This window comes from Camelus dromedarius, chromosome 2 (assembly GCF_036321535.1).
Source record: "Camelus dromedarius isolate mCamDro1 chromosome 2, mCamDro1.pat, whole genome shotgun sequence".
NCBI lineage: Eukaryota > Metazoa > Chordata > Mammalia > Artiodactyla > Camelidae > Camelus > Camelus dromedarius.
In genome coordinates, this window is record NC_087437.1 from 22870589 (window position 1) to 22898562 (window position 27974).

Below are 27974 nucleotides of genomic sequence, written 5' to 3' on the forward strand. Positions count from 1 at the left end.
GAGGCGCCGCCGGAGTAGGAGGGCGGGGAGCTCGGAGGAGGGAGCCCGAGAGTTGTGGAGACTAGTGACTGGGAGAAGTCGCAGCCTGCTCTGGTCGGTTCCTTCCCGCTCCCCGTCTCTCTTCACACACCTACTCTGCCTCCCGCCCCAACCCGCGCCCTCGCTCCTTCTCTCGCCCGGGGGCCCCTGCCGGTCGCTCTCCAGGTTTCGGCGCGGCGGGGGCGCCCCGGGGGTGCCCTCGCCCTCCGGGTGCGGACGGGCGGCGGGCGGGATGTGGCGCCTGGTGCCCCCGAAGCTGGGCCGCCTGTCCCGCTCGCTGAAGCTGGCGGCGCTGGGCAGCCTGTTGGTGCTGATGGTGATGCACTCGCCGTCGCTGCTCGCCTCCTGGCAGCGGAACGAGCTGGCCGACCGGCGTTTCCTGCAGCTCAATAAGTGCCCGGCGTGCTTCGGCACGAGCTGGTGCCGCCGCTTTCTCAACGGGCAGGTGGTGTTCGAGGCGTGGGGCCGCTTGCGCCTGCTGGACTTCCTCAACGTGAAGAACGTCTACTTCGCACAGTACGGCGAGCCCCGGGAGGGCGGCCGCCGCCGAGTGGTGCTCAAGCGCCTCGGCTCGCAGCGCGAGCTGGCGCAGCTCGACCAGAGCATCTGCAAGCGGGCCACCGGCCGGCCCCGCTGCGACCTGCTCCAGGCCATGCCCCGCACCGAGTTCGCGCGCCTCAACGGCGACGTGCGGCTGCTCACGCCCGAGGCGGTGGAGGGCTGGTCCGACCTGGTGCACTGCCCCTCTCAGCGCCTGCTCGACCGCCTGGTGCGCCGCTACGCTGAGACCAAGGACTCTGGCAGCTTCCTACTCCGCAACCTCAAGGACTCGGAGCGCATGCAGCTGCTGCTGACCCTGGCCTTCAACCCCGAGCCGCTGGTGCTACAGGTAGGCGTGGAGCCCGGGCTGGGGGCGTCCTGCCGGGAGGGCCGGGAGGGGAACGGGAGTTGGGAGAAGCGGCCCCGCCCACGCGCGTTTCCCAGTCTGGACCCGGCCCGGCGAGGCCAGGCGGCGGGCATGGGAAGGGGGCGACGCTGGGGGACCCCTGGGCACTGTGCGGGATGGCGGTGGGCGTCGCGACTGGTGGAGAGTCTGCTCTTGTCACCTAGACGCGGGCGCAATCTCGGATCTGACTGCGGATCCCTCAACGCCAGAGGGAGCGCGTCTTGTACACTCCCAAAATGTCTCTCCCGCGAGTTCCTTCGGCTCTCCTCCCTCCCTTTCTGCTTTGATCCGCCAGGGCTTGCAATTCCACAACTCAGTCTGTTCAGGAGCCCTTGGACCTTCCTTAGTTCTTCTCAAGTGTTTCTACACCGCATTTGCTCTCCCTTTTAGTACCTGTGTGGCTGGTTTAACTTCGGCCTCCAAGTCTTTCTTTGTTTTATTCCTGAGCTCTTTCACCTGGCAGATCATTGAGGCAGCTAATTTGGGGACGAACTCGGGAGGATAAGGTCAGAGAATGGGGACCGTGGGCCAGGGTGAGATTAATCCTTGAGCCGTGCTTTGAATGGGATTAGGAAGAGGAAAAACTAGGGCATCGTTGGACATGGGGCTGCGAAGGTTTAAGGCCAATACATTTTCATCCTGATCCTGTGACCTGCCCTATTCCTTTGGTAATTTGGCTGCAGGAAGGAGATGAAATGTTAGGGCCAGGAGAAATAGAGAAAGGAGAGTCTCACCTTTCTTCTAATTGACTTACAGGCTCTCTCATGACTTTATTTTGAAAGCAAATGTGCCTTTTAAGGGAGTAGGTTGGGGTCTTTTATACTGGTGACAGCAAAAAAGAAAACAACCCCCCCCCCCCAACTGTGTTTTCCTTGGGAATAGTGACTGAGTTTATACACATTCCCACCACTCCCCTTTAGTGCGGTGTCCTTGGGTAGTGATTGCAGCTGGGGATTGTGATCTCTCCTGATAACGCAGGGAAAGTTACCTTGCCCCTTTTCCATACCTGTTGTGCTGTACTTCAAATGCAAGGGGGAAAATGATTTACAATTAATCACAAGTAATTTTGGTATATTTCACTCCGTGTCTGTGCTGCTAAGAGTGTCACTAATGGCCGGGAGGTTTGTAGAGGGTTATATTGTTTAAATCTAAAGTACATGAATAGGAATGTGCAGTATTTGTTATATTACAGCTTTCTTTTCTCAAGTTCTCCACTGCCTAGCTTAGCTAAGAGAAACCAGTTTTGTTTGATTAGTGCAGCTAAATAATTTTAACACAAAATAAATATTTTGCCTCAAACAAAACTTTAGTGTTGATCTTAGTAAATTTTAAGGCATTATAGGTTGTATGTAATGGGTCACTTAAAGTACAGACTGTGTATTAAATGCTGCTCTTTTTAACAGTGAATGGTATATAAAACTGGATAAACTTCCGTGGGAGAAATTACTTTATTTGGTACTTTCAAAACTCTAAAGTGTAAGTCCATATTTATGGTATATATGTTTGATTTGAAACTTTTTTTTTTTTCACTTATAATGCCTTTCTCTTTGAGAAATAGATGTTTATGTTAATACAGTTGATCTCTGGGGAATGCTTTAGCAGTATAGTTTGCTGAGTTAGTCTGTCAAATTCTCTGGGACTCAAAAACAGTAGGGAGTTATCTTAGTAATACACATTTTCTGCATCTATAATTGTGTATGCATATTGAACAGTTTTTATCAAGTAATTCTGAGTATTGTTATGAGTATGTGTTAGAAACAACTAATATTAGAACCAGTATTTTAAGAGTGTTATATATCCAGTTCTATAAACATTTGGCATTTAAATATGAGAAACTTTGGCATTTGATGTACACTAAAGTAAATCTGCCTTATTTGGGAAGATTTTATATTTTTTGAAGTTTGACATTGTCTTGGCTTTTTCAGTTTATTATTGAGATAGGCAAGGATGCTTGTATCTTATTTTATGATTAACTCTTTCCCTAAGCTTAGTCTTTCTTCCTGTTTTCATCTGTAGTGATAAACAGCTTTAAACAAAATCACAGTTATTTTTGTAATTTAAACTTAGTGACACAATTGCTCTGAGTGGGTGGCTGGATGGGTTATAGGATAAGAATTTTTCCTTTGTGAGGATATATATGTATCAACATTGTTCACTGTGACACTTGTAAATTGAATTTTTAATTTAGTCAACCCAGTTTTGTAACTACTTACATGCTGTATGAAATATAAATTTGAGGTCTTTAGCACTAGTCATTCATATTGGTATGTTTAGTTTTTACCTGATGAACAGCAAGTAGAATAAGTAGACTTATTTTTAAATGAAAGGTCTTCATAGAGCTGCTACTGTCCTTGTAGAACAACTTCATCTTTGGTAAAAAACTAGTGAGTGAAGTATGAACAATATAATTAAGGTTCGATGACAGTGTAAAATCAGTAAAGTAAAAAGAATCTCAGAATTCTGGATCCAATACAAAGATTGTTATATAAGAAGTCAAATCATGATGTTTATTATTTATTACTTTCTGTCAGCTAGACAAACATACATAATTTTAGTATTTATACAAGTTTCTGTGAAACTGTTAATAGCTGTTTATGGTAGTAATGGGGTATTAATTGATAATGGTAGGCAAACTCACTCAAATTGTGCTCTCTGTGTATATTTTGGGGTTTATATATCTTTAAAAAATATTATTAAGGGTACAAGTGTGTGTTTTACAGCTTAAAAGAGGAATTCACTTTTTTTTTCCAGGAGAGGGAGCTACTTATTGAATTTTTGGACAGCTGGTGACAAACTAGATTTTTCTTATATTTCCCCCAAATTAACTATTTGGGGAAAAAAAATCTTTTGAACTGAATTCATCAAACTATTCTTAACAAAGGTTCCAATGTAGTAAACATGCTTCCAAAATAAACATTTAAAAAAAATCTCTTTTTATAAGGTACTAAAGAACTGAAAATTATATATTAATTTAACCCATTAAACTTGCCTCTTGCTGATTTTAAGAAACAATAAAAACCTGAAGTTTCTTTTAAGCCTTGAAAAGAAACATGAATGGTATTAAATATAAGATACATTATGGACATACTTTATGTAAGGCTATACAGACAGATCTGAAATACAGATTTCCTGATATGAAATGATACGGAAGTACAACTCTCTTCCCATGGTTGGATATAGTTTTACTAGCTTACAGTAGCTTATCTAGCTCTAAGGGAAGTTGTTTTTTAGAATTATCTTCTAAAAAATTTTATAAACATCAAGCAACAAGATAATACTAGAACCTTTTTTTCTAGTCTGATACTTTCTCTTTTCATTGTTACCTCATCAATAAGTATATTTTAATTACAGGTATGCCATAATCTTATGGGAAAAATGCAGAGAGGGACTTTGTAACATTGTGTATAACATTCTTGGAATAGTCAAAAATTGAGGTGTTGAAGTATTTGGCACGATAACAAGAGGTTTTCTGTTATTGGTAAAATTTCTACCAGCATTTGTACTTACCTATTCTTGAATTTATTGAAATTGTGTGTGAGAGAGAAAAATGTGCCTGGATTTCCTGAAGTCCAAACTGTATTCTAACTTTATGACCTGGAAATAGTGAACATGATTTTGTTTACAGGGATAAGAAAACTCTTATTTGTTTAGGCATGAGAAGGTGAGAATTTGTTTTATTATATTTGTGGAACTTTGTCTTAAACTTTCTGAATGATAGTTTTAATAGGATTTCCTTAATTTTTATAGTATGTAACTATCATTGTTTAAGCTGTAAATTTTAAGCTTTCATTTCAGTTCTTATAAATGACATAATACTTGGAAAACTTTTTACGTAGTGCCTGATGCATAGTATGCACTCAGTAAATGTTAGATATTAAATAAGGTTAAAAGTAATTAGTGCATTTGAATAGCAGTTTTGAAGCTTGTTTGGAATATGAATCACCTTAAAAATAGTTATGATTCTGAATATCAACCATATCTTTAGTTGCACTGATTTAATCCATTCCTACATTACAAGATGTATTTTTGCAGTACACTTTGAATGTTTTTATTTTTGTCCTTAAAAATAATTTCTATGGGAGAAGAATGTATTTTTTAAGGTGCACTGTCTAAGATGCAGCTTTTGATGTGAATAAAAGATTATGGTCTTTACCTTGGACCAGTTGATAAACATGGACTCCCTTCACTTAACTGTAAAATGAGACTATTGGATTAGATCTTTTCCTTTTCAACCCTGACATCCTGTGACAATCAAAGTCTTGAGAAATTATTGTTTGTTCTACTTCTGAGCTTAACTTTGACTGGTAGGTTTAAACTCTTCTAGAAGAACTTGGGGGTTTGGGTACTTTGATCTCTGCTGGAAAATATGGATTGGAGACCAGGATAGATAGCCCTGATTTAAGCTTATCTTCCTATCCCCAATTTTCACACGTGTGAAATTAGATTAAAACAAAACAGAAATTTAAGACTGCCTTTAAAGGAAAAAAACATGGAGCTAAAGGTAGCTAAGGATCTTGTGGGGCAATAGCACCTAGAAGGGATGTTCCAGACTTTGTCTCAGGGGTTTATTTTTCAACAGTTTAGGGAGCCACCTACTTCTTTCGCGCTGGCTGCTGCTGTAGTAACTGCACTCTCAGAGTTAGGCTTCAGAGATGATTCTGACTAGATAGTTCTGAATAGAGAACTTTCTATCTAATAAATTCATAAGCTTAAATCTAGAGTGATTTTTTTTCTTTCTTTTTTTTTTCTTTTATCATCAGAGGTTTCATTGACACTTTTAACACTTGATCATCTTGCGTCATAAAACAAACCAAAATAATAAAATCTGTTTAACTCAGGTCCAAAAAAGGAGACTTTTATTTTGGAAAGATATAGAAACAGACAATAACTCTTAGGAAAGCACCACTTCCAGATCAGTGGAGCAAAATCATTTGACACCCTGGCCTATTTTCTGGATATAGCCATATCTTTTGACCATTATTAGTTCTGAGGTCCTTTCTGTACTTTTGTCTAATCTTTGAACTCTTTTCCCTCAAATATCTCTTGCATGGATCAGCACATTTTCCTCATCCATGTTGGCTGGGAATAGAAAGCTTACTTTTTGGGAATCTGCTTTCTGGAGATAGGTGGTCACTTTCTCAGGGGATAATCAGACTTTTTTTAGTCTGATTTTCTGGCTTATTGTCTCTGGCCAATTTCCTATATTGCTGTTATTGCTGCTGACTCTTCACAAAATACTGACATATTTTTTTTCTTTTCTTTTCACTCATTATGCATATATTAAACTAATATGACCTTTGAATATAAGCCCTGCATTTTTTTCTGTATATACAATGGACTTTAGTAAATAATTGTAAAATGTCTTAAGATTGTAAATTATTGATGTAAGATGAGGATAGTTATTCATCATTCATCCTGGTCATAGACCCTGAAAGGTTTTAAATTATGTAATCAAGTTTTTTATCCATTTTTTTATGTCTTTTTAATAGATTCTTGGTACAAAATTTTCTGTGAAATACCTGGAAGCTCTTTGGACTTCCAGCTCTGGATTTAGAGTTAGAAGAACTGAATTTTGTTTGTTCACTTGGTAAATAGTCTGTTATAAGGCATTTGGACTGAAAAGGTCTTTCTAGGCAGCAAGTAGCTTAGCTATATGTAGGAGGTAGGTATATAAACAACTAATTATAATCAATATAGCATAGAAAGCCTTACAAAAACATATTGTGCACCCTGTCAGATGACTCATTATGGAGGGACATCTGCATGTGTCTTTTTAGGAGTGGATACCTGGGAAGATTTCACAGTGGATTAGAGGTTTGAGGATAAATGAGATTTTGCCCATAGATTGGGGGAGGCAAGAGGTGTGGTGAGGGCAGTACTGAGATAACATTCAGTACTACCACAAAGCTGTTGGGTGGCAATGAACAAGTCACTTAATGTTTCAGAGCCTGAGTTTTTAATCAGTAAAATGGGAATGTTACTACTTATCCAATAGGATTGTTTTAAATTATCAAAGGAAAAAGGATTATTCAGATCATATAACAAAATGTCTTTAAAGTTTTTTACAGTGTATCATTACTTTGCAAATCAGCTTATTCCATTTTTAGACAGCCATAGTAGCTGAAAAGTTCTGTAGTACACTGTGTTGACATCTGTCGTCGAAATATATAAATTTTACTCTCCTTATGGCAAATGTTCAAATGTCGCCTCCTTTACACACACACACACACACACGTCATAAATACCTATGTTAGCTGCTGCTTCGGGCTACAGCTTTTTTGGAATAGTAGTTAAAAGGGAGATTAGAGATTTGTTCCATATGATGAATATTGTAAGAAACCTGGTTTATATAAAGATTCAGTAATACAAAACAGTTTACTTTTTATCTGTAAATCATTAAGTTTAATAATTCTACTTAGTACATTGATGAATGATAATTTGAAAAATAGAGGTTAAGTCTGAGTTATTTATAGGCATTCTTAGACTCTGAGACAGAACCTTAAAAGATTTACTGTCTGAGGTAGGTATGATGTTTCAGGGTCTTCTTCATACTTTGCCTTAGTGCTCATTTGGAGTTTTAACTGAAATGCAGAGATCTGACAAGAATTATTCAGCATTGTTCAGTAGTGCCAGGAACTGACCTGTATATGCCCTTAGGGTAGAGTAAAGACAGGCCGGGCACAGTTTGCACAGTCTTTGCTTTCTGGGGCATTAGGTTTGGGCAGCAAATAAAGAGCAAGGTAATTTTAGATTTTACATACTTTAAAAAGAACAAAGCAGATTCCTGTGATGGAGAATTGGATTGAGGATAGAATACTTTAAATTGGGTGGTCAGGAAGAGTGACATTTTATCTGAGGTGTGAATGATGAGAAAAAGCCAGTGGTGTGAAGTTCTGATGGCAGAGTATTTTAAGCAAGAGATATGGCAAATTCAGAGGCCCCAAAGCAAGATCAAGCAGCAGAGTAGGGAAGCATGGTAGAACAAAAGATCATAGAGGTAGGCAAGGCCCATGTCCTGTATAGCCTTGTAAACATGCTTAATGAGTTTAGGATTTTGTTTTCAGTGCAGTGGGAAACAATAGACATGTTTTTAGCAGGGCCTGATTGGTGGAGATTGCGTTGTAAGAGGGTAAGAGAGGAATCAGGCTTTTGCACCAGATTGTGGGAGAAAGCTTGGTGGTTTGTACTAAGGTGGTTGATGATGGGTTATGGTGCGAGGGAAAGAGAGAAATAAAGGATATCTTCAGGGTTTTGGTCTCAGCAACTACTGAATGACAATTCCTTATTATGATGAGGAAGCCCAGAGAAGGAATGGCTTTGGGGTAGGGAAAAGTCAAGAATTTCATTTTGACTATGTTATATTTAAGGCAACAACAGGAAAGGAAATCTAAAACCAGGCACCAGATATTTAATGCAGAGAGATACTATGCTCCTAGCAGATATTTTGCTATACTTCTGAAGGGCTGTGTTAATTTATGTTTTAAGGGAATGGGAAAAGTTAGTACTGTTCTGTTGGCAGACTGTTAAAAAGAAATCAGATCTTGACCAAAGAAAGTAAGATAGCATTCTTAGGTTATTGGGTCCAAAAGAAGTTGTTTGTATCTTTTTTCCCCCCTTTATTTGTCATTTTGTTTTACTGGAAGTAAATATTTGAGTGTCATGTTTCTAAGCATATATTTGAACTTAGAAACGTAGATCACAGTTGCTGATTCTCACAAGATAAGAAAAGGTCAGTTGAGACTAGTAAATTTATGCATATTTAAAATTTGTGGCCAAGTGATTTTTTTTTAAGGTGGCAGAGATTATTTCTTAAGCTGTTTATTTTAAAAGATGGTTTATTTCTATGAAACTTGGTAGATTTTTTTGTCATTGATGTGTCGTAACGTTAGTTTCCAATTTTAGATACAGTTGTTGGGCATAATATTCAGTAAAATAACACAACTTTGCTATTTTCAAGGCATTGCTTAATATTGTTGGAATTCTAGGTGGGTGGAAATGGCATTCAGAAAATTATGTAATGAAATAAATGGAACATATCCTGTAACTTGAAAATATGAGGTTAAGATTCTGTAGTATTTGCAATGGATTTGGCCACTATTTGGCGGTATAAATTAAGCCAAGGTCTTAGAGAAATTTTAGCAAAAATTAGGTAACCATTAAATCATCCCAGTAATTTTACTATATTCCCCCTCCAGACAGTTCACAAAACTGTGAACACATTAGTCTGTCACCAGTACAGTTGACTAGTCTCCATGAACAGCTGTTATAACATGTGTTACTACAGGGGGATTTTGTTCAAATTTGGGCTTTTAAAAATAATTTTGAAACTGAAATTAAACCTTTAAGCATTTTCTTTGTTTTTGATAACATTTTCTTTCTAAAAGTGTTCTCAAGTTTAAATTTGTGTGTGTGCACACAGAATTGCCAGTTCTGTAGAAAACCTATAACTGGATTTTAGATTGTATGTTTTGATTATTAATGGATTTTTTTTCAAGTCATAGTCTTTTTACTAGGAATTTTCTTCTTTAAAAAGAAAAAATAGTCTCGTAACACATTTCTTCTTTCGGCCAACTGCAAAGTTGTGTTCCTTTTAATGGAGTGTTGTGAGATAATAAATGGCTATAAAATATTTTTTAGTATGGAAGCATTTGTGATCTTTTAAACATGATATGTAAACCCTACTTTTGGTTTTGTAAAGAGAAAAAGAAAAAGATAATAGAACACAAGTGCATTAGAGTTGACCTTATTCTATCAGTTTTACTTATATGTCGCATGTCATCAGGGACTGTGTTCTGACGTAATAGAATAAAATTACCTAATTAATCTGGTAAGACAATGACTGTTGATTAAAGGATATTGTGATAATTGTGAAAACTTGTTTTTCAGAGTGATGCTATATACCACAGAATATTTGTTAACTCCGGTATATAAGATGTTTCTGAAAGTTAAGGTTTTGACACATGCTATAGTATGTATAGCATGTTGAAGAGCTTGTATTTTATTTGTAAGTCCCAACATGATCTGATCCCAAGTCCCTCTCCAGACTGTTACCTCAAGCCATTTCCTCCTCGTTTATTTCACTGCAGCTGCCTTGGCCTTTATTTCAGTTCTGAGAAGACAGTTTCTGGCTCTAACATGTGCTGGGAACATTCTTACTGCCTCATCCCCAGTCTATGTAATATTATACTCCTCCTTGAGATCTCACCCTAAGTAGCACTTCCTTATGGAGGCCGCCCTTCACCACACAATCTAAAATAGGTCTCTACTTTTCTTTCTCAGTATACTCTATACTTTTCTGTAGTTATAACAAATTTCATAATTTATAATGTATATGTGTTTAATAACCATCTTCCCAACTCAGGCTGAAAAGCTTTCCTGAGGATAGAGACTATTTTATTTACAACTGTTTACATAGCATTTCATGGGGGAGTTAGGCTAGATCTAGGACTTTTTAATTCAAAATTTGTATCCTTTTTATTCTACAGTAACTGTCTCACTGCCTTTTACTCCAGCTACTTGTAGTAGTCAATGAAATGTGGGTTGACCAACAATCCCTTATCTGCAAATCCAAATTTAAAAACCTGTAGAAAAATAGGTTTTGTCAAATCAAAAACAAACATGTGAAAACACATAAGCTAATTTATCTGGTTTAACCCATGTGGGATGAATAAGCTTATGTTATTTTTGCAGCATAATACGTTTCTCTTGTGACAAGTTGCCCCAGACTCTCCTGGGGTCATTGCATAATATGAGTATGAAATACATGCACTATTACCTTTCCAAAATTTAAAACCTTCTGAAACAGAAGGTTATTGGATTGAGAGGTTGTGTTAGCCTGACTTTGCCTCTTACTACCTATGTGACTTGAGATAAGTTATTTAAGGTATGCTGATAAGATTTCATACTAGAATTACAACTCGGGTACCCTCTAACTCTTAACCATGTTTCACTTGATCTTAAAATTTCTATTTTTAATTTTTACATTTATAATACTCAATAGACTTTTTCTTTGGGTGGTCACTAACAACATAAAAATAAAAAAACGGTAGTGTAATAGGGAATATATTGTTTTGGAACTACTTTGTGCCTCCATATAACTTTAAACTAATACTTTGTTTTAAAAACTTTGCATATTACACTTTATGTCATACATTCAAGCCTGATGAAAAGTCTGAACAATTTTATTGGAGTGCCTCCAATCCAAGTAGAATTTAAATTATTTCCAATTTAAAGACTCTTTCCTTCAAAAGAAAGGTGTTTGTACACATTTTTTTTTTTTGATTCTTTAAAATACACCCATTTTATTTCAGTTTACTTTAAACTGTGTGCCTGCTGTGTGGAATTTGAATAACTGATTTTAGGATTTTGCTTAAATTTTTAAAAATGTGTACCTTAGTGATAAACGTCTTATCTGAGCTACTGTGTTATGCACTGTGGGAATTTGGTAGTCAGAAAGTAAGAAGTTGTATTTTTTACTGCTTGATATGTTTAATAAGTCCAAGCAGTAATGTCTTTAAATTTTATCTCTCAAACTCTGCTTGAACATGGTAATTTGGTTCTAAGGCAGAACTGTTTTAAATACAAATTGTAAGTATTTTGCCTTTCTTTGAACTACAGTGTGTTCAATACAACTCCGTTCTCATTAATAAAATCTGACTATTTTGATTGTACAGTGAAAAATTCTTGTATGAGTAAGTGATGTGCACTCATTTATTTAAGTTCTTCCAAAAGATTAGGTAGCAAACTATATGAAAGAATTGTAGTGCTCTTCTTAAAATGAGGCATAACAGGATTTCAGTTAACATTGTCAGAAATCACTGTATGAATATAAAGTTGCTCAATGTGACATTTGTTCATATATTTTATCCTCTTCTATGAGGGACTTGGGTAATGAAGTGTATATTTGACTGTCGTTTGCCAGTTGGAAAGGCTCCAAAAACAAGGAGGCATTTGTACATGTGCAGATGTTGGCAGGGTTCCCTTTCCTCCTGTTGTCAAAGACCATTTTATTTTCACAAAGATATGTTTGTATCTGTTCTACAATATGGCATGTGAATAATATACCAATAGTGTATGGAGACTTCTTTTTTTTTTCTTTTTACTTTTTGTATGATAAAACTATATAATATCATGTATTTACTTATTTTCAGTGCTTTCATTTCTTTATGTCAGATTTTTATACATGAATACTTCTGGGAAACAGTTAAATCTTTTATAATCACTTTGCCTAACTAAATTTTCAAGATTGTGGAGGTATTTTAAGTTGGGAGGAAAAGTTGAAAGTAACATGAGATTGGCAGTTTTTGCACTTCACTTTGGACATCTGTCACTTCTCCCAATGCCCAGAAGAAATAAAAAAAAAATCTCAGGTATAAGATTGAAGTGTACTTTCCTCTAATTGCTAAAGTATCAGTAGATACTGTCTCTAAACAAAATCTGATCAATTCATTAACTGTATTTAAAGGTTCACACTATCATATCTAAATTTATAGTTTACATACTTAGCATTTTATCACAAAACTGCATATATTTAAATTTAAAAGAAAAAAATGTGTATGTACAATGAACAAGTACAGATATTGTGCCTTGATAGAGCTGAAAGGAAGCTCAAATGAAAACAGGTAATTATGGATGAAGTTTAGTTCTAAAAATCTCTTTTGTTTTAAAGTTGATAAAAGCTTTAATGTAAGGATATTACTGAGTTTTTTCAATTTTATGAAAGCTCAGGGTATAATTAATATTACTTATTTTATTATGGGGTCCAAGAAGACAAGCCTTACGTAGCTCTTTTAATGTATGTAGATTGTTCAGTTTTTAGCAACAGAAGTAGACTACATTTATATTCTGTAGTGATTTTTGTTGTTGTTTTCCCTGCAGTTTGTGTAAACATCATCTTTGGATAGTATTTTCCCCCAATTTAAGGAGAGGTGCTAGGCTGACAAATGGCTCTTAAAACACACCTTTGGTCATGTGATCTTACAAGAAGTTGGTTGAAACATTTCATCCCATCCGTTTTTACTCGGGTGCTCATCTCGTAGGTAGGTTTTTTAGCATTGGAAAGTACCTTAGAATAAGCTTGCCATTTTACTTAGGTTGAAAATGACTTGTTCCTCCCAGTAGTTATAAAATCCATTAGAAAATCTTGCTGAGATTAGGAGAATAAATAGTTTAGAAGTTGGGTTTAAGGTGAATAGAAAATGTGGTGGCATTGGAAAGAAAAGCACGACTAACGTGGGACCAGAGGTACTTGGTACTTGGAGTGGAGGTTGCATTGATAGGTTATCAGATCGCTCTTTACCAACCTGTGGGTGTAGATTAGAAGATGCTTCCCAAGAATCCTTCTGAGTTCCACCCCTGCTTGCTTCTGGACTAGATAAGGCCCCTATTAAAGACTCTTTCAGGACCTGCACCACTTTTTAATAACTAACACTTATTACACTTATAATTATTTGTTTGGTATCTGTCTTTTCTCAAATTTTTATTTTAGAGACTGTGTAGTTCACTGTTTTTTATTGCCAGCATAGCATAGTGCCTGGTGCCTGGTAAATACTTGGTGGCTAATAGGCCTGCAGTCCTATTCATTCAAAAGAAAGGATTGGTTCAAGAAATAGGCAGAAGACCTAAATAGACATTTCTCCAAGGAAGATATACAGATGGCCTGTAGGCACATGAAAAGATGCTCAACATTGCCAATTATTAGATAAGTGAAAGTCAAAACTTACAATGAGGTATAACCTCACATCGGTCAGAATGGCCATCATTAAGAAGTCTACAAATAACAAACGCTGGAGAGGGTGTGAGAAAAGGATTGGTGGGAACGTAAATTGGTGAAGCCACTATGGAAAACAGTACGGAAGCTCCTTAAAAAACTAAAAGTAGAATTGCCATATGATTCAGCAATCCCACTCCTGGGCATATATCCGGAGAAAACTAATTTGAAAAGATACATGCCACCCCAGTGTTCATAGCAGCACTGCTTACAATAGCTAAGACATGAAAGCAAACTGAATGTTCATCAAGAGATGATTGGATGAAGAAGATGTGTGTATATATATAGTGGAATACTACTCAACCATAGAAAGAATGAAATCATGCCATTTGCAGCAACATGGATGGATCTAGAGATTATCATATTAAGTGAAATAAGTCAGAGAAAGACAAATATCCTATGATTTATGTGGAATCTAAAAAATGATACAAATGAACTTACTTATAAAACAGAAACAGACTCACAGATGGAGAAATCAATTTTATGGTTACCAAAGGGGAACGGGGATAAAGGAGAGGAATAAATTAAGAGTTTGGGAATAGGAGATACAAACAACTATATATAAAATGCATAAAAAACAAGGGCCTACTGTATAGCACAAGGAGCTATATTCCATATCCTGTGATAAACCATAATGGAAAAGAAAAAAAGAAAAGATTGGTTGACTCTACTTATGCAAGTCAGAAAGATAAAGGAAATCATACATACTTTCAAATCTGGTAATAAAGAAGATGTCTTGTGTTTTGTTGATCAATTTGTTTCTGAGATTTTGATAAGCATACTTATTTTATTTTAGTTTTATAATGCAAAGTTACCAATTCAAAAATTTTTTTCAAGTCCATAGTAATTATAAAAGTTAAAGAAATCAAATTTATCTCTATTGAACTGCTGAATATAACAAGAAAATCCAAGCCCATGCCTAGTAGGAATCTCTACTGAGGATCTGGGGATAGACCTAGGATAACTTCATCGGAATCTTTTATAATATTAAGGTAATTCTTTTGTAGAGTTTTCCATCTGATGAAGGTTGGCCTTTTGCAAAGTATCTTGGAGCCTGTGGAAGAATGGTGGCTGTAAATTATGTTGGAGAAGAACTGTGGAGTTACTTTAATGCACCGTGGGAGAAACGAGTTGACCTCGCTTGGCAATTAATGGAAATAGCAGAGCAGCTTACAAACAATGACTTTGAATTTGCACTCTACCTCCTGGACGTCAGCTTTGACAATTTTGCAGTTGGTCCTAGAGACGGCAAGGTAATCATCGTGGATGCTGAAAATGTTTTGGTTGCTGACAAAAGGTTAATTAGACAAAGTAAGTATATAATTTTTAGATTTTTTTTCTATGTCAAAATAATGTTTACATTAATGTGAAGCAAACCTTTCATTTCCTCCTTAGATGGCAACCCTGCATCTTTCTTTGTACTATTTGACCAGTATCAATAAATGGATGCTGATTTATTATACTCACTCTTGTACTCTTAGTCACAATTTCTCCATATTAAGTAAAATATCCTTCAGGTTCAAATGGACACAGATATACTCTGTGTGTGTGTATACACATCTTTTTCATACACTCTGCTATATTCCATGGTTTAGGAGTCTAATGCAGAATTAAGTTTTCATATAGTTACAGGCTATCAGAGAAACTATACCGCTTTTGTGGAGGCCATGTTTTTCTGTAGAGTCTCTTACAGTGATATTCTGTATTCCACTGTTCTGTGGGGTCCCTCCAGTGATTTTTCTTTTCCTTTTAACCATTTAGATGATTCCATCACTACACATCTCTAACTTTGATGTGACAGTATTACATCTCATTCAAAACTTTGCTTTCCACCTATTCACAGGAGAGGTGGGCAGAGTGTCTGAAATGTTTTGAAAATTAAATGTCATAGGAATTTCAAAGTGTCACGGACAAAGCCTGTAGTTCTATAATTAATGTACTTAGTAAAAGAAACTGAAGTGTTGTTCCATGGTGAGGATCTTGTATTTTTAATCCCCTCCCATCATAAAGGGGTCTTTTGATGAACACAAGACCAAAAGTTTGAGGCACCTAGGGAATGAATGCAGTGAGTGTAACAGCAATGTATTAGGTTGACACTAACTTTTTGCATGATATTAGCTTAATCTTGTTAAATATTCTGTTTTCCCAATACCTTCTTCTGATTCCATACTTACCAAACTTTCTGATTATTCCTTGACCTGCCATGTAGATCCTTCCCCAGGGAGCTGATGTCCTGCTCTAGAGTGCTTCACCCTCCACTTGTCTCCTCCTACATTTTTTAATGTTGCATCAGCTTACAACATGATTTTTTCAAATTCAGTGGTTTTTATTATATTCACAGAGTTGTGCAGCTTGCCTAAACTTAAAAAAAAATTATTCCAGTATTTGTAAAAATAATTTTTTAAAATTTTTTAATGTGGGCGTTCCTGGAATACATGTTAACAGTTTTATACCAACTAATTCCTGACCTTAGATGAATACAGCATATGGCTTTTTTTTCTTGCATTTCATGCGGTGAGCATTGCTCCAGTGCTACTTCAGCTCTGTCTAGTTCTTTTCAAATGTCTCATGTTGAGCTATCTAAACAGACACTTTGCGAAAGGCTGTTATCTATTTATTCACCCTCTTTTCTGAACTCTTTCTAGTAAATGACCTTTACAGGGAAATTGAGGTTTTATAGTGGCAATTTCCTCAGTGTCCTTTCCTTTATCATCTAAACTGGTAAAAACAATACACATTCATGTCTCTTTTCCAGACAGAGTAGATCCTTCTTTGAGAACTTGTTGCGTCAGTTTTCTTCTTCAGCTTCCAGCCCCTCTTTCTTAAAATCTAGTTTTTCTTACCTTCCCGTAAACAAGTATGTATAAGATTCTTTCCTGCTCTCCCATTGTTTATAAAAGTATTGCTTGCTGCCTATCTCTACTTTCTAAGCCTGACTCAGAAGTCTGTATTACCATCAGCAGCCACCTAATTGGCAGACTCATGAACTGTAACAGCTTTCTGAAATTCTTTCCTCCTTTGGTTTCCTTCTACTCCATTTGGTTCCTTTTTTAAAACATAAATCTGATCTTATTGCTCCCTTGCTTAATGCCTTTGATGATTTCCCATTGTTTTTCGAGTAAAATTCGAACTCCTTGCCAGAGAATAATTTGCATGACTTGGCTCAATTCTCCATTTTTAACATCCCTCCACTGCCCTTATTAATGCTTCAGCTACAGTGGCCTTTTGATTTCTTGAATGACTCTTTCTACTTCTGGGCTTTCCCATACGCAGTTTTCTTTGCCTAACATGCCTCATCTCTCCTCATATACATAGCTAGCTACTTGTCCTTCAAGCCTTAGCTAAAAATGTTACCTCTGAGAGAAACTTGAAGGCTATATCTAATGGCAGAGAGGGTTTCTTTCATAAACCTTTCCACTGTTAGGAACTGCTGTTTCCTTCATAGCATTCCCCGCAATTTATGATAGATAATGTTTATTTACTTTCTTAATGTATATTTCACATACTTGATTGTAAGCCAGTGAGGACAGGAACCATGTATTATCTATTTACCATTAATATATCTTTGCTTGCCATAGAGTAGGCATTCAGATAGTTATTTGCTGAGTGAATGAAGGAGTTTCTTTCACTTAACTTCTCCTCTGCCAACCCCTTAAATTTTTTTTTTCCTTTGCTTTCAACATGCTTTTCAATATAATTCAGTTGTTCTCTTCGCTCCATCAAGCACTGATATGCTGATGCATTCTTAAGTACATGTACTGTTCTTCTGACTCAAGTCATAAGTTTCAGGTCTATTTCTAGTTGTATATATGACCTGCCTACCTGACTACATCACAGCTACTTATCTTTCAAGATCTAAATCAGTTGTTCTTCTCTTTGCAGCTTTCTGTAGCTCCAGGCAGAGGTAACTGCTTCCTCTGTACTCATGTAGCATCATGTCAGACTTGTGTGTGGCACTTCCTCTGTATCATGGAGAGTTTCACTCTACACTGAACCCTTTGGTAGAAGGGCCCTTATCTGATCCTTCTGCCTGGCATTGGTGGGCTCCCAATAAATGTGTATAAATCAGTATATTTAAATGTTTAAAGTTATAATAAAATTTTAAAAACAAATACTACCATGTTAATTAGTGAAATGCTGTATTTTGGGAAGCAATGAAAACTCTTTTAAACAAATATTTTTCTTTTTCTGCTCTGTCCCCTTTTCGCAGATAAACCTGAAAATTGGGATGTATGGTATGAAAGCAAATTTGATGACTGTGATAAGGAGGCTTGCTTATCATTTTCAAAAGAAATTCTTTGTGCTCGTGCCACTGTGGACCACAATTATTATGCTGTTTGTCAGAACCTCTTATCTAGACATGCCACCTGGCGTGGCACTTCTGGAGGACTCCTCCATGACCCACCAAGTGAAATTGCCAAAGATGGCCGACTAGAGGCCTTGCTGGATGAGTGCGCCAACCCAAAGAAGCGCTATGGCAGATTCCAGGCTGCAAAAGAACTGCGTGAATATCTAGCACAATTAAGTAACAATGTGAGGTAGTCTATGGTGAACTTTTCTCTTCTCCATTTAAATAGCACTGGCTAAAACGAAACCACCAAAAACTATCTGGAAAAATGAAAGTTGGGAGTAATACATTCAGAAGGTGATAAACTTGCACTGATAGATCTTATGTTAACATCCATCAGCATAAGACATAATTTCAAAAATCACGTGATGCTTCTGCAAATAAGTTTGGTCTTTCACTTTGGAGACTTGAGCTATCGTTGACTGCTTTACCCCCGAATGCCTGAGTGGATTACTGAATATTGTTAAGCTATTGGAAATGAGTCTGATAGTTACATTGGCTTGTGTATCAAAGGGTACTTGGTACTTGACTTAGTTTTCATTACTATCATGATTTTGTGAATCTCTTATACTTACTTTGAATGTCAAGTTAGATTGGCCTGTTTTATAGGCCACTTATTCCTTCTGATGTGTAACGTTTGTTTGTTTTTTTTTCATTTTTATGTTTTTTATTAAATTTTACACATTCAGGTTATGTAGGTTTTCATTTACATTTGGGCTAGTTCTCATTCAGTGCTATGCGGTACACATTTACTGTTAGGGCAGGATTCCCAGGTTTACTGTGTTTTTTTTTGGAAAGCTGAATATTTTATTATGTAAATACATTTCTTTCTACTTTCTGTGGTTTCACCACTGCATGAGATCATTTAAGGTTATTTAACAGTTACATCCCTCTCTGCCAATAATTGTAAGTGTACACTAAACATGAACTTTGGCATATTGCAAAATGTCATTTTTGTCCTTTAAAAGGCTTTCAGAGTATATTAGCAATCTATACCTTGATGTTAATTTTAATTGAGGAAGAAAACCCAGTATTTTTTAAATGCTAACTAGTCCAAGATAGTAATGCATATGCCAAAGAAATATTAGACCTAGTCCTATGGTTAGATTTTAAAATTGGTCACCTACTTATTCTTATTATCCTATTTCCAGTACTTCAGCTCTGTCATTATTAAATTCACATCTCCCTAGTTATTTTATGTTGAAAAATTAAGCTATTGCTCCCAAGCATATGTAACTTAAAGATGTCCTACCTTTTATTGATTGGTAGTTTTGCAGAAACCAACATGGTAGTCACAGTTTGAGTTTAATCTGGCATCCTAACTTTTTATTTATTGGTGGACTAGTAATATTTACTGTAAAGCAGACGGTTTAGCCAGTCTGCGCAGCTTGGTCTTCATTACCCAATTATTAAACATCAAGACATCAAATTTAAGTATGTGGGTAAAAATTAACAAGCGTGTTAAAGTTCTGTGAGCTATTTTTAAAAGTTACAATATATAAATTGACTATCACTAACATAAGTGATATTTTCCTGTTTGAAATTATAACTTTTCTTTATGGCAAAGTTTGTTCTAGTGTGCAGTATTTAGTTCTAGACTGACTTTATTCTAATCAGACAGTGATTAAAATGTGCACAACCAAAGCCAAGTTTTTCTTTTTCATTCATTCAGCAACTATTTATTGAGCATCAGCTCTGTGCCAGGTATATCACTAGCTGCTACACACTGTCTGAACATGACATATGGTTAAGTTACTTTACAGTAATTGTCAAAGACTTTAATGTAGGTATTTCTTAAGTTGAAATAGCATTCATTACATTAGAATGATGCTTTTGTGTTATCTTGTTGTGATGGAAATTCTGCTCGTACCATCTATCACTGGGTTGCTACAAAAACAGCAGGAGAAAATCAATAGAGTTAATACCAGTTTAAAAACTGGAAGAAGGGTAAGATCGCTTCATTATAAAATAGATTTCATTATGTTAATTTTTATACATCAGTACATTACATATATCAACTAACCCTCAAAGAAACATTTAATTGCTGGAAATTTTACTAAGCTGACTTTACAACTTTGGAAAACTTTTGAGGGGAGTGGGTAAAATTGCTAGTCAAACATTCACCTCTTATTCAAAACCTTAAATAAAATACTCATTTTCAAAATGGAGTTCCTTTTATATTTGATAAGTATTCATTACAAAACTTAGAATGCCAGTCATAGAGGAGTCGTCCTTCTGTGGTTTAGCAAACATTTATCTTACTTTTTGGAAGAGTGATTGCAGAACAGGAAGTGAAAAACACTGCCAGCAGTGATCGCTACTTGAGGTAGTTTTTTGTAACTACCATTTCCCCCATGAGATTATGTGGAATTTCTTTTATCTTTGGAAAAACTGAGAAGATAGTAAAAGAATTAGGAATTTAACATTACAGGGAAAAATAGGTATGTGAAAAGCAATAAATATTTTGTTCACTTTGCTATCAAGATGTTCACTATCAGATATTTATTATACAGCAGCAATTTATATTTTTAATCATTTCCCATTAATAGACGCAGTAAAATATTTTTGAATCAGACATTTGGGGTTTGTATGTGCATTAAAATTGTCTTTTGTACTGTAAGTTACTGTTTAATTTGAATATTTTATCAGAACTGTCTCCCTGTGCCTTTATAATATAAAGTTGTTTCTACAACTTTTAATGAACTTAATAAAGAGTACTTTAAGAATCACACTTTTCAGACTGTCTCTTTTCAAATATACGGCTTATTCTTGAGTGGAAAATAAGGTTATACAGATACAAGTTTTTTTTTTTCCCCTCTTGCATGTATTTTAATATAATTTTCAGAAACTGGTTGGGTGTGAACTGGACTTAAGGTATGTGTGTTTTCTTCTGTTTTTCTGTAGTAGTTGGTGATTTTTTAAACTTTTACTAAAATGGGATAAAAAAACTTCATTCTGCAATTTTTCAAATGTATACAAAAGAATAATATAATGAACAATAATAAACTGATTATACTAACTTCAAAAGTTAGCAACATGTGGCCAAACTTATTTCATCTATACCCCAACCTACTTTCCCCCTCCTTATTTTGAGATATCATTTGATTCTGATGTACACATTAGGCATTTTATCCCCCTCAACAAAAATTTCACATCTAAAAAATTAACAGTAGTACCTCAATATCGCTGAAGAGGGAAAGCTGTCAAAAACTCAAAGGTATTTTCTCAAAAGCTCAAGATTGAACTGCAGAGGCTCTAAACAACTAGTGATGTACATGAAATGATTTGATGATTCATAAGGATAGTAACTGAAATGGATTGAAATGTATTAAATATGTAACCTATGTATTCAAAATGATAAATGTGACCAAAAACAACAAAAACCAACTCAGTTACCTTTGGAAGGATGTTGAGGGATTATTCTGAAGACTGGTAACTTGGAGAGAAAGGAGCATTAATCCTGCCTTACTCCAGGATAATCAAATTACTGAGGGGAAGAATTGGTAGAATTACTCCAGTTAATATATGCAGAAGGAGTGCTATTAGAATATCACTGTTTTTAAAGTTCTAATGAATTGGCAAGAGCTAGACAATGATCCTCAATGGCTGCCAAAGCTATTAATTGAAAAGCTGATGAACTTTGGATGGATGGATCAGGATGGTAGCACCTGATGGACTTATTGGTTAATCTTGATGTGTGTTCTAATATGACTCAATAAAAAGTACCCAGCACCACCTATGCAGTGTCTTGACAGGAGAAAAAAAATCCAGAGTCTCATCAAGCCCCTAGATCTGCCTACTAACTGGAAATACACAGCACAAAGAAACACGTTGCTGAACACCATGGGGATGCAATCAACAAAATCCAGAACACAGGCAATTCTGCAGGATAAATGGCTTGGTTTTGTTTAACAGATTGCAAGGAAAAGGAAGGAGACCCTTTGCATTAAAAGAGACTTAAATAACACACAAAGTAAATACAAATGTTACCTTTGTATCCTGATTTGAACAAATCTACTTTAAAACCAAGTGGAAACAGATTTGAACAACCGAACAATAGGTGGATGTCTTGAATTACCTTATCAACTTAATTTTATGTTTGCTTTAACATGGAAAAACCATAAAAGTACTTATTCTACCTATAGTAAGTTAACTGTATGTCTAAATTTTGGATAAAATTTTGGTTCTTTTTCTTTTGAAAAGTTATTTGCCCATAGTCACAAAAATAGGTAGTGGTGGACGTGGGTCTCAACACTGATTTTCTGATTGACTTCAACATTCTAATATACCGTGTTGCAACTTTTAAGAACCATAAGAATAGAGTTGAAGGCAAGATCATTAAAATATAAGTGCATGAAACATTCACATGCATTTTCTCAAGTAAGTGGAGGGGAAGATTTGTAAGGGCAAGGAGAATTAGAGAAATCCCAAATAAGGTACAAGATAAAAAAAAAGAGGATGTCAGGGTTAGTAGAGAGACGGGGAGAAGAGGGCAGAAAGTGAGAGAAATAAAAGGGTAAGATCTTTCTCACTTCAACCTCAAAACGCTAGGCTTCTTGTAGATCTATGTAGTATTACTTAGATTACTCTTCCCAACATAAGTTTACTAATACATTCTGTCTCTAAGGATCTACCTCAAACTTTCGAGTTTTTTTTTTTTTTCCTTTCACCTTTCTTTATCCTACAGTTAAAATTGTATGTCATGCCTTATACCCTAAGTTCTAAGGATGTAGACTTGTAAGAAAGTCTGCCTTGTAAGGTGACAGACCATTAAAATAAGCTCAACAGTTACGCTGTCAGGCTTGGGATTTTGTTCATTTTAGCTTTCCTTTTCAATGTATATCTCAGGTGTTTAGGTGATTCAGAATATTGAAAGAGGTCACCTCTAGACTGTAAGATGAAGATAGGACAAGCAGAAGCAGTGCTCTGTCAATATTTCACTTTAATCCTGGGACAGAGCTAGTGGCCCTCCAATGACATTGAGTGGTTTCACTAATTTTCTATTTTTTTTTCTTTTTATATTTAAAGACATCGATTATTGGTTTTAGTTTCTTGTAATATGTATTCATTTTTTCTTTTTTAAGCTACCCAAATTACTTAATTATACTTGTAGTCTCTCCTAAGGATGTCTCAAGTAGGTTATCTTTTCGTTTTTTAAATAATCACTTGGTAATACTGGGTTGTTAGGGAGTGATGAGGAAAACATACCCACCCCTAAATGATCTATTTTCTGAGGCTTGCTTTGAAAGGTGTGTTTTCAGTTGTCTAATGATTTTGAGACAACTTCTTTTCAAATATTTGGGGAAGTAGAATAAGGTTAAGACTTAGGAGAAGTTACAGGAAGATTTTGATCTTATGAAACTAGTTAATGATACTGGTGTACTTGCAGTGATATGAGATGAAGTTTTGTGGGTAGTTCTTCCCTATCTTCCTCTGAAACTAGTAATTCTCTCTTAAAAAGTCATTTGCTATTGTTAAAGCCAGAAGTGGGAGTCTCAAACACTTAACACTCATAAATGCCCCATGGAAAAATAGTGTTTCTCTAATGTCATTTGAGAAAAGGCAGTTAAAAAAGAGAGGAAAGATAGACATCTCTGAACTTTTAAAAATGTACACTTAGATGTTTCTAAGGAAGTTTGAATCTCTTCTTTGACACTTGCCAGTTGCTTCCCTGCACAAATTATTTGACATCTATGAGATAGTGTTCACATTAAAGAAACAGAATTTCTTCTTTGACTCTTATTACAAGTTTACTGAACAGACGTGTTAATGTATGGGAAAATATTCTGTAAGCTGTGAAGTATATTGTAAGAACAACTATTGATGGTTTGCTTGGAGACAGAGGAGGCTTCATTCAAGGATTAAATAATTGACTTCTTGCTAACTAGCAGTACACAGCCACTCATGACTTTTACTTTATAACTTAAGACTCTAAACTAGTTTTAGCAGGAGAAGAGGCAGCAGATATTTTTAGAAAACTTCCTGTGGTTTAGATGAATTGCCAAAGATGTGATTCAGCATGAGAATTTTAAGTTTCCAGGTTCTTGTGCTTCATAGGATAATAATTTATTATCAGCAGGGGGGGAAATCAAACGTTTGGGGGGAAGGGGGGTTGTTCAGAAACTTTACTTTTGTCAAATAAATTATCATTTTTAAAACTTAATTTTTGCATCTTTTGAAATATCAAAAATAAAAAAATGTCAGTTACTGTGATAATTAAGGTGTGGCTATTTGTTTTCAGCTCATGGTCTTATTTAGAATCTTCTTTGTTTTATCTGATCAGAATTAAATGAAACCAGTGTAGTATATGCAACTAAGTCTCACAGTGCTCAAAAGAGGAAACACAGTGGGGCTAACATGGCAAAATATGCAAGCTTATTAGTAATCCAATGATAAACCACTCATCCCTACCCTTCTCATTGGAGGGAACCAGTACCAGGGAAGATGGTAGAGAGTCAGGTGAAGAGTCTTCCTTCTTGGCTTGACAGAACGTGAGTCTAGAGCAAGGATTTAGTAAAGGGATAAAGGGTACTAGAAGGCAAAGAGAAATCCTTGGATGGATCCAGACATTTTCTTTGTCCTTTTTGATGCCTATGCTAAATTTCCAAAAGTAGTATATGAATATATGCCCATAAAAATCACCCCTCTCCCCTTACCCCAATTCTTCTCTCCTTCAAATCAGTAACTGCTGTTTGTGCTGTTTGTGTTGGGTTGCATTTATGTAAGCATACAGGCAGATTTTTCATGTAAGGGAGATCACACTAACTACATAATTGGTATCATGCTAGTCTTAAACTGGATTTTTTTTTTTCATGGTAGACCTTAGAGTGTATCAGTTTAAATCTGCTTCATTCTTCTAAATGAGGAGTTGGCAAACATTTTCTTTGAAAACCAGGCAGTGAATGTTCTAGACTTTACAGGCCACACGGTCTTTGTTGCAGTTCCTGAACTCTGCCTTTGTATAGCACAAAATTAGCCATAGCCAGTACAAAACCTCTGAGCATGGTTGTGTTCCAGTAGAGCTTTATTTGCATAAACAGGCAAAGTTTGGCCAATGGGTCAGTTTGCCAACCCCTGTTCTAAATTACTACATAGTATTTCTGCATAAAAATAACCATACTTTAATTATTTCTGTAGTTAATTGTCTCCAGTTTTCCACTATTAAACACTGCTGTTTTGAATATCTCTATATAAATAACGCTGTACATGTAGGAATACATCTGTAGGAAGTGAAATAGCCAGGTCAAAGGTGTGCACATTTAAATATGTAAATATAGCTTCCAAACTCTCCAAAGACTTACCAATTTATACTCCCCAAAACAGCATCTGAGAATGGGCTTCTTACTGCCTGCCACCATTATTATATGTTTTTATTTTTACCAATATTTTATGTGCAGAATATTTGCCTCATTTCTAATAATTAGTTGATGAAGCTTGAGAGAACTAATAACATCCCCTTACCTTCCTGCCTGATTTAGAGTAAGTTGAGAGGCAGATTCAGGAATCATGAAGATGGAGAATATCACCTATGGTACTGAGAAAGCTGTTGGGCAGCATAGCCTATATCCATGGTAACAATCGTTTTCTGAATACTGTATCCTAGAATTCATCTTCCCTGCTTTTATCACAGGCAGAGTTGGGAAAGGGCAGTCCTGCCATTAGTAGTCTCTCCTTAGAAATCATCTGTGGAGAAGCAGAGAATTTGCGACTCATAATACAGTCATATCCCATGAGGAAAGAGAAAGTGTGTGAACCGCACACATCCAGTTCCCTTTCCCAAACTCACCAGTTAGATGAGTCACTGAGGAAGGGGAGGAGACAGATCAGGAGTGCCACTCTCAGGCAGTCTTTCCACCTGGAGACAGGAGTAGAAAGTCAATGTCTTCCCCTGACACTCCAGCTCGTTTTTGTGAGGTTGACCATCTTTCCAATAAGTTTGATGACCATTTAATTTTTTTGTGAACTGTTTGCCCTTATCCTTTGCCCATTTTTAAAAGCTGGTTTATCATTTTTTTATTGATTCGTAGAAGTGCTTAATCTTTTTAAGGATATTAATCTTTGTTGCAATTACTGCATTTATTAAATCTAAGGTGCCATTGCTTGTAAGATACCATTGCTTTATATACTCCTAAGGGGAGGGAGGTTAAAAACAAAACAAAAACCCCTATTAGTTAAGCCATGTCATAGTGAGTCTTATCACTTGAAATTTTTATTTTATATGTACTGAAAGAGCTTGTTTAGACTTTTTTGAGTATATACTTAAAAGGAAAAACATAAGCAAAATAGATTGGCTAGGGTATTTGCAAAACATGTTCAGAATTCATCCACTGTCTTGACTCACTTCTCTCTTCAGAGCCCTCACTGTACATGTTTTCCCACACTATGTCATCCTCTCTGTCATCAAGAACATGTAGCCCCATTTCTCCAAAGAGTGCTTCGGTGCTGCTGCCAAGATTTTTTTTTACAAGCCATAGCCACCAATTCTTTAAGTTTTGATGCTGGCACTTTCTTGAACTTACCAGTAAATGTAACAAGGTTTTGGACAAAAAAACTAGAGCTCATATTTTTCTCTTTAAATGGTTCTTGAATTGTATGTTGACTGAAGTGTTGAGGGATTACACCTTTCCAATAATAATGGGAATATCAGCCAAAGTTGAACACGTGCAGGCAATGCCTCCACTTCACAACTGCAGCCTGGCAGACAGTAAATGTAAGACAATGATGGTGAAACAAATGTTGGTTTCAGGTATGTTAAAATTTGAAGAAATGTTTATGTTATCATTGATGAATTAGAGTGCCTTTTTCCAATGTGTTGTTCTTCTTTTCTTTTTTTATGGTAAATATATAAAACACAATTTGTCATTTAACTATTTTTAAGTGTACAACTCAGTGGTATTAATTACATTCACAATATTGTGCAACCACCATCACTATCTATTTCCATCACCCCAAGCAAAACTCGGTACACATTTAATAATAGCTCCCCACTACTCCTTTCCCCAGTCCCAGGTTATTTCTAATTTACTTTCAGTCTCTATGAATTTGCCTATTCTAGATATTTTATATAGGAGGAGTCATACATTTGTCTGTTTGTGTCTAGCTTCTTTCACTTAGCATAATGTTTCCAAGATCCATGCTGTAGCATGTACCAGAATTTAATTCCTTATTATGGCTGAAAAATGTTCTATTTCATGTCTATACCAGATTCTGTTCATCCATTCATTTCTTGATGGATACTTGGATTATTTCTATCTCTTGGCTATTGTGAATAATGCTGAAGTGAACATTGGCATAGAGGAGTCCATTTGAGTCCCTGTTTTCAATTTTATGGGGTATATACCTGGGAGTGGAATTGCTGGGTTACATGGGAATTTTATTTTTAACTTTTTCAGAAATCTCCAAACTGTCACACATCCTTTAACTCTAACATCTGATTGACACCATGGAGAATAAATAGAAAGTTATGCATTGGGAAGGATGCAGCAATGGCTGTGAAGGAACTGGGAGCAAAGCATCTGGCAACAGTGTCCACACAGCTGTATGTCATTAAGTGCAAGAGCGGCCAGAGGTTCTTTAATTGTATCTTTAGAAACAAAGAGATTAGCCGTTGTAAATTAATCTAAGGAGTAAACTATGCCCAGAGTAACTGAACAATTCTATCTTATTAGAGTCTGGGATAGGAAATGGAAAGAGCTAAAAGACTCTGCCTGAAAAAAGGAGACAGACAGAAACCACAGAGATGACCTGGGGTTTGGAGAGGGAAGAAACTAGCAGAAGGAGACAGGGAGAGAGAAGGAGCAGTTGATTTAGGTCTACTGACATCATTTTAAATACCACTCCACCTGAGTACACACAAAGTGACAGGCATTGTG

At 36.3% G+C, this 27974-nt stretch overlaps 1 protein-coding gene across 1 annotated transcript; it reads left to right on the forward strand.

Moving 5' to 3' along the window:
- Window positions 1–3: 3 nt before the first annotated feature.
- Window positions 4–20833, forward strand: DIPK2A (divergent protein kinase domain 2A). The gene is made up of 3 exons (XM_031448705.2): window positions 4–928; window positions 14762–15065; window positions 17965–20833. The coding sequence occupies exons 1-3, from the start codon at window positions 272–274 to the stop codon at window positions 18294–18296; spliced, it is 1293 nt and encodes a 430-aa protein (XP_031304565.1). The 5' UTR covers window positions 4–271; the 3' UTR covers window positions 18297–20833.
- Window positions 20834–27974: the final 7141 nt, after the last annotated feature.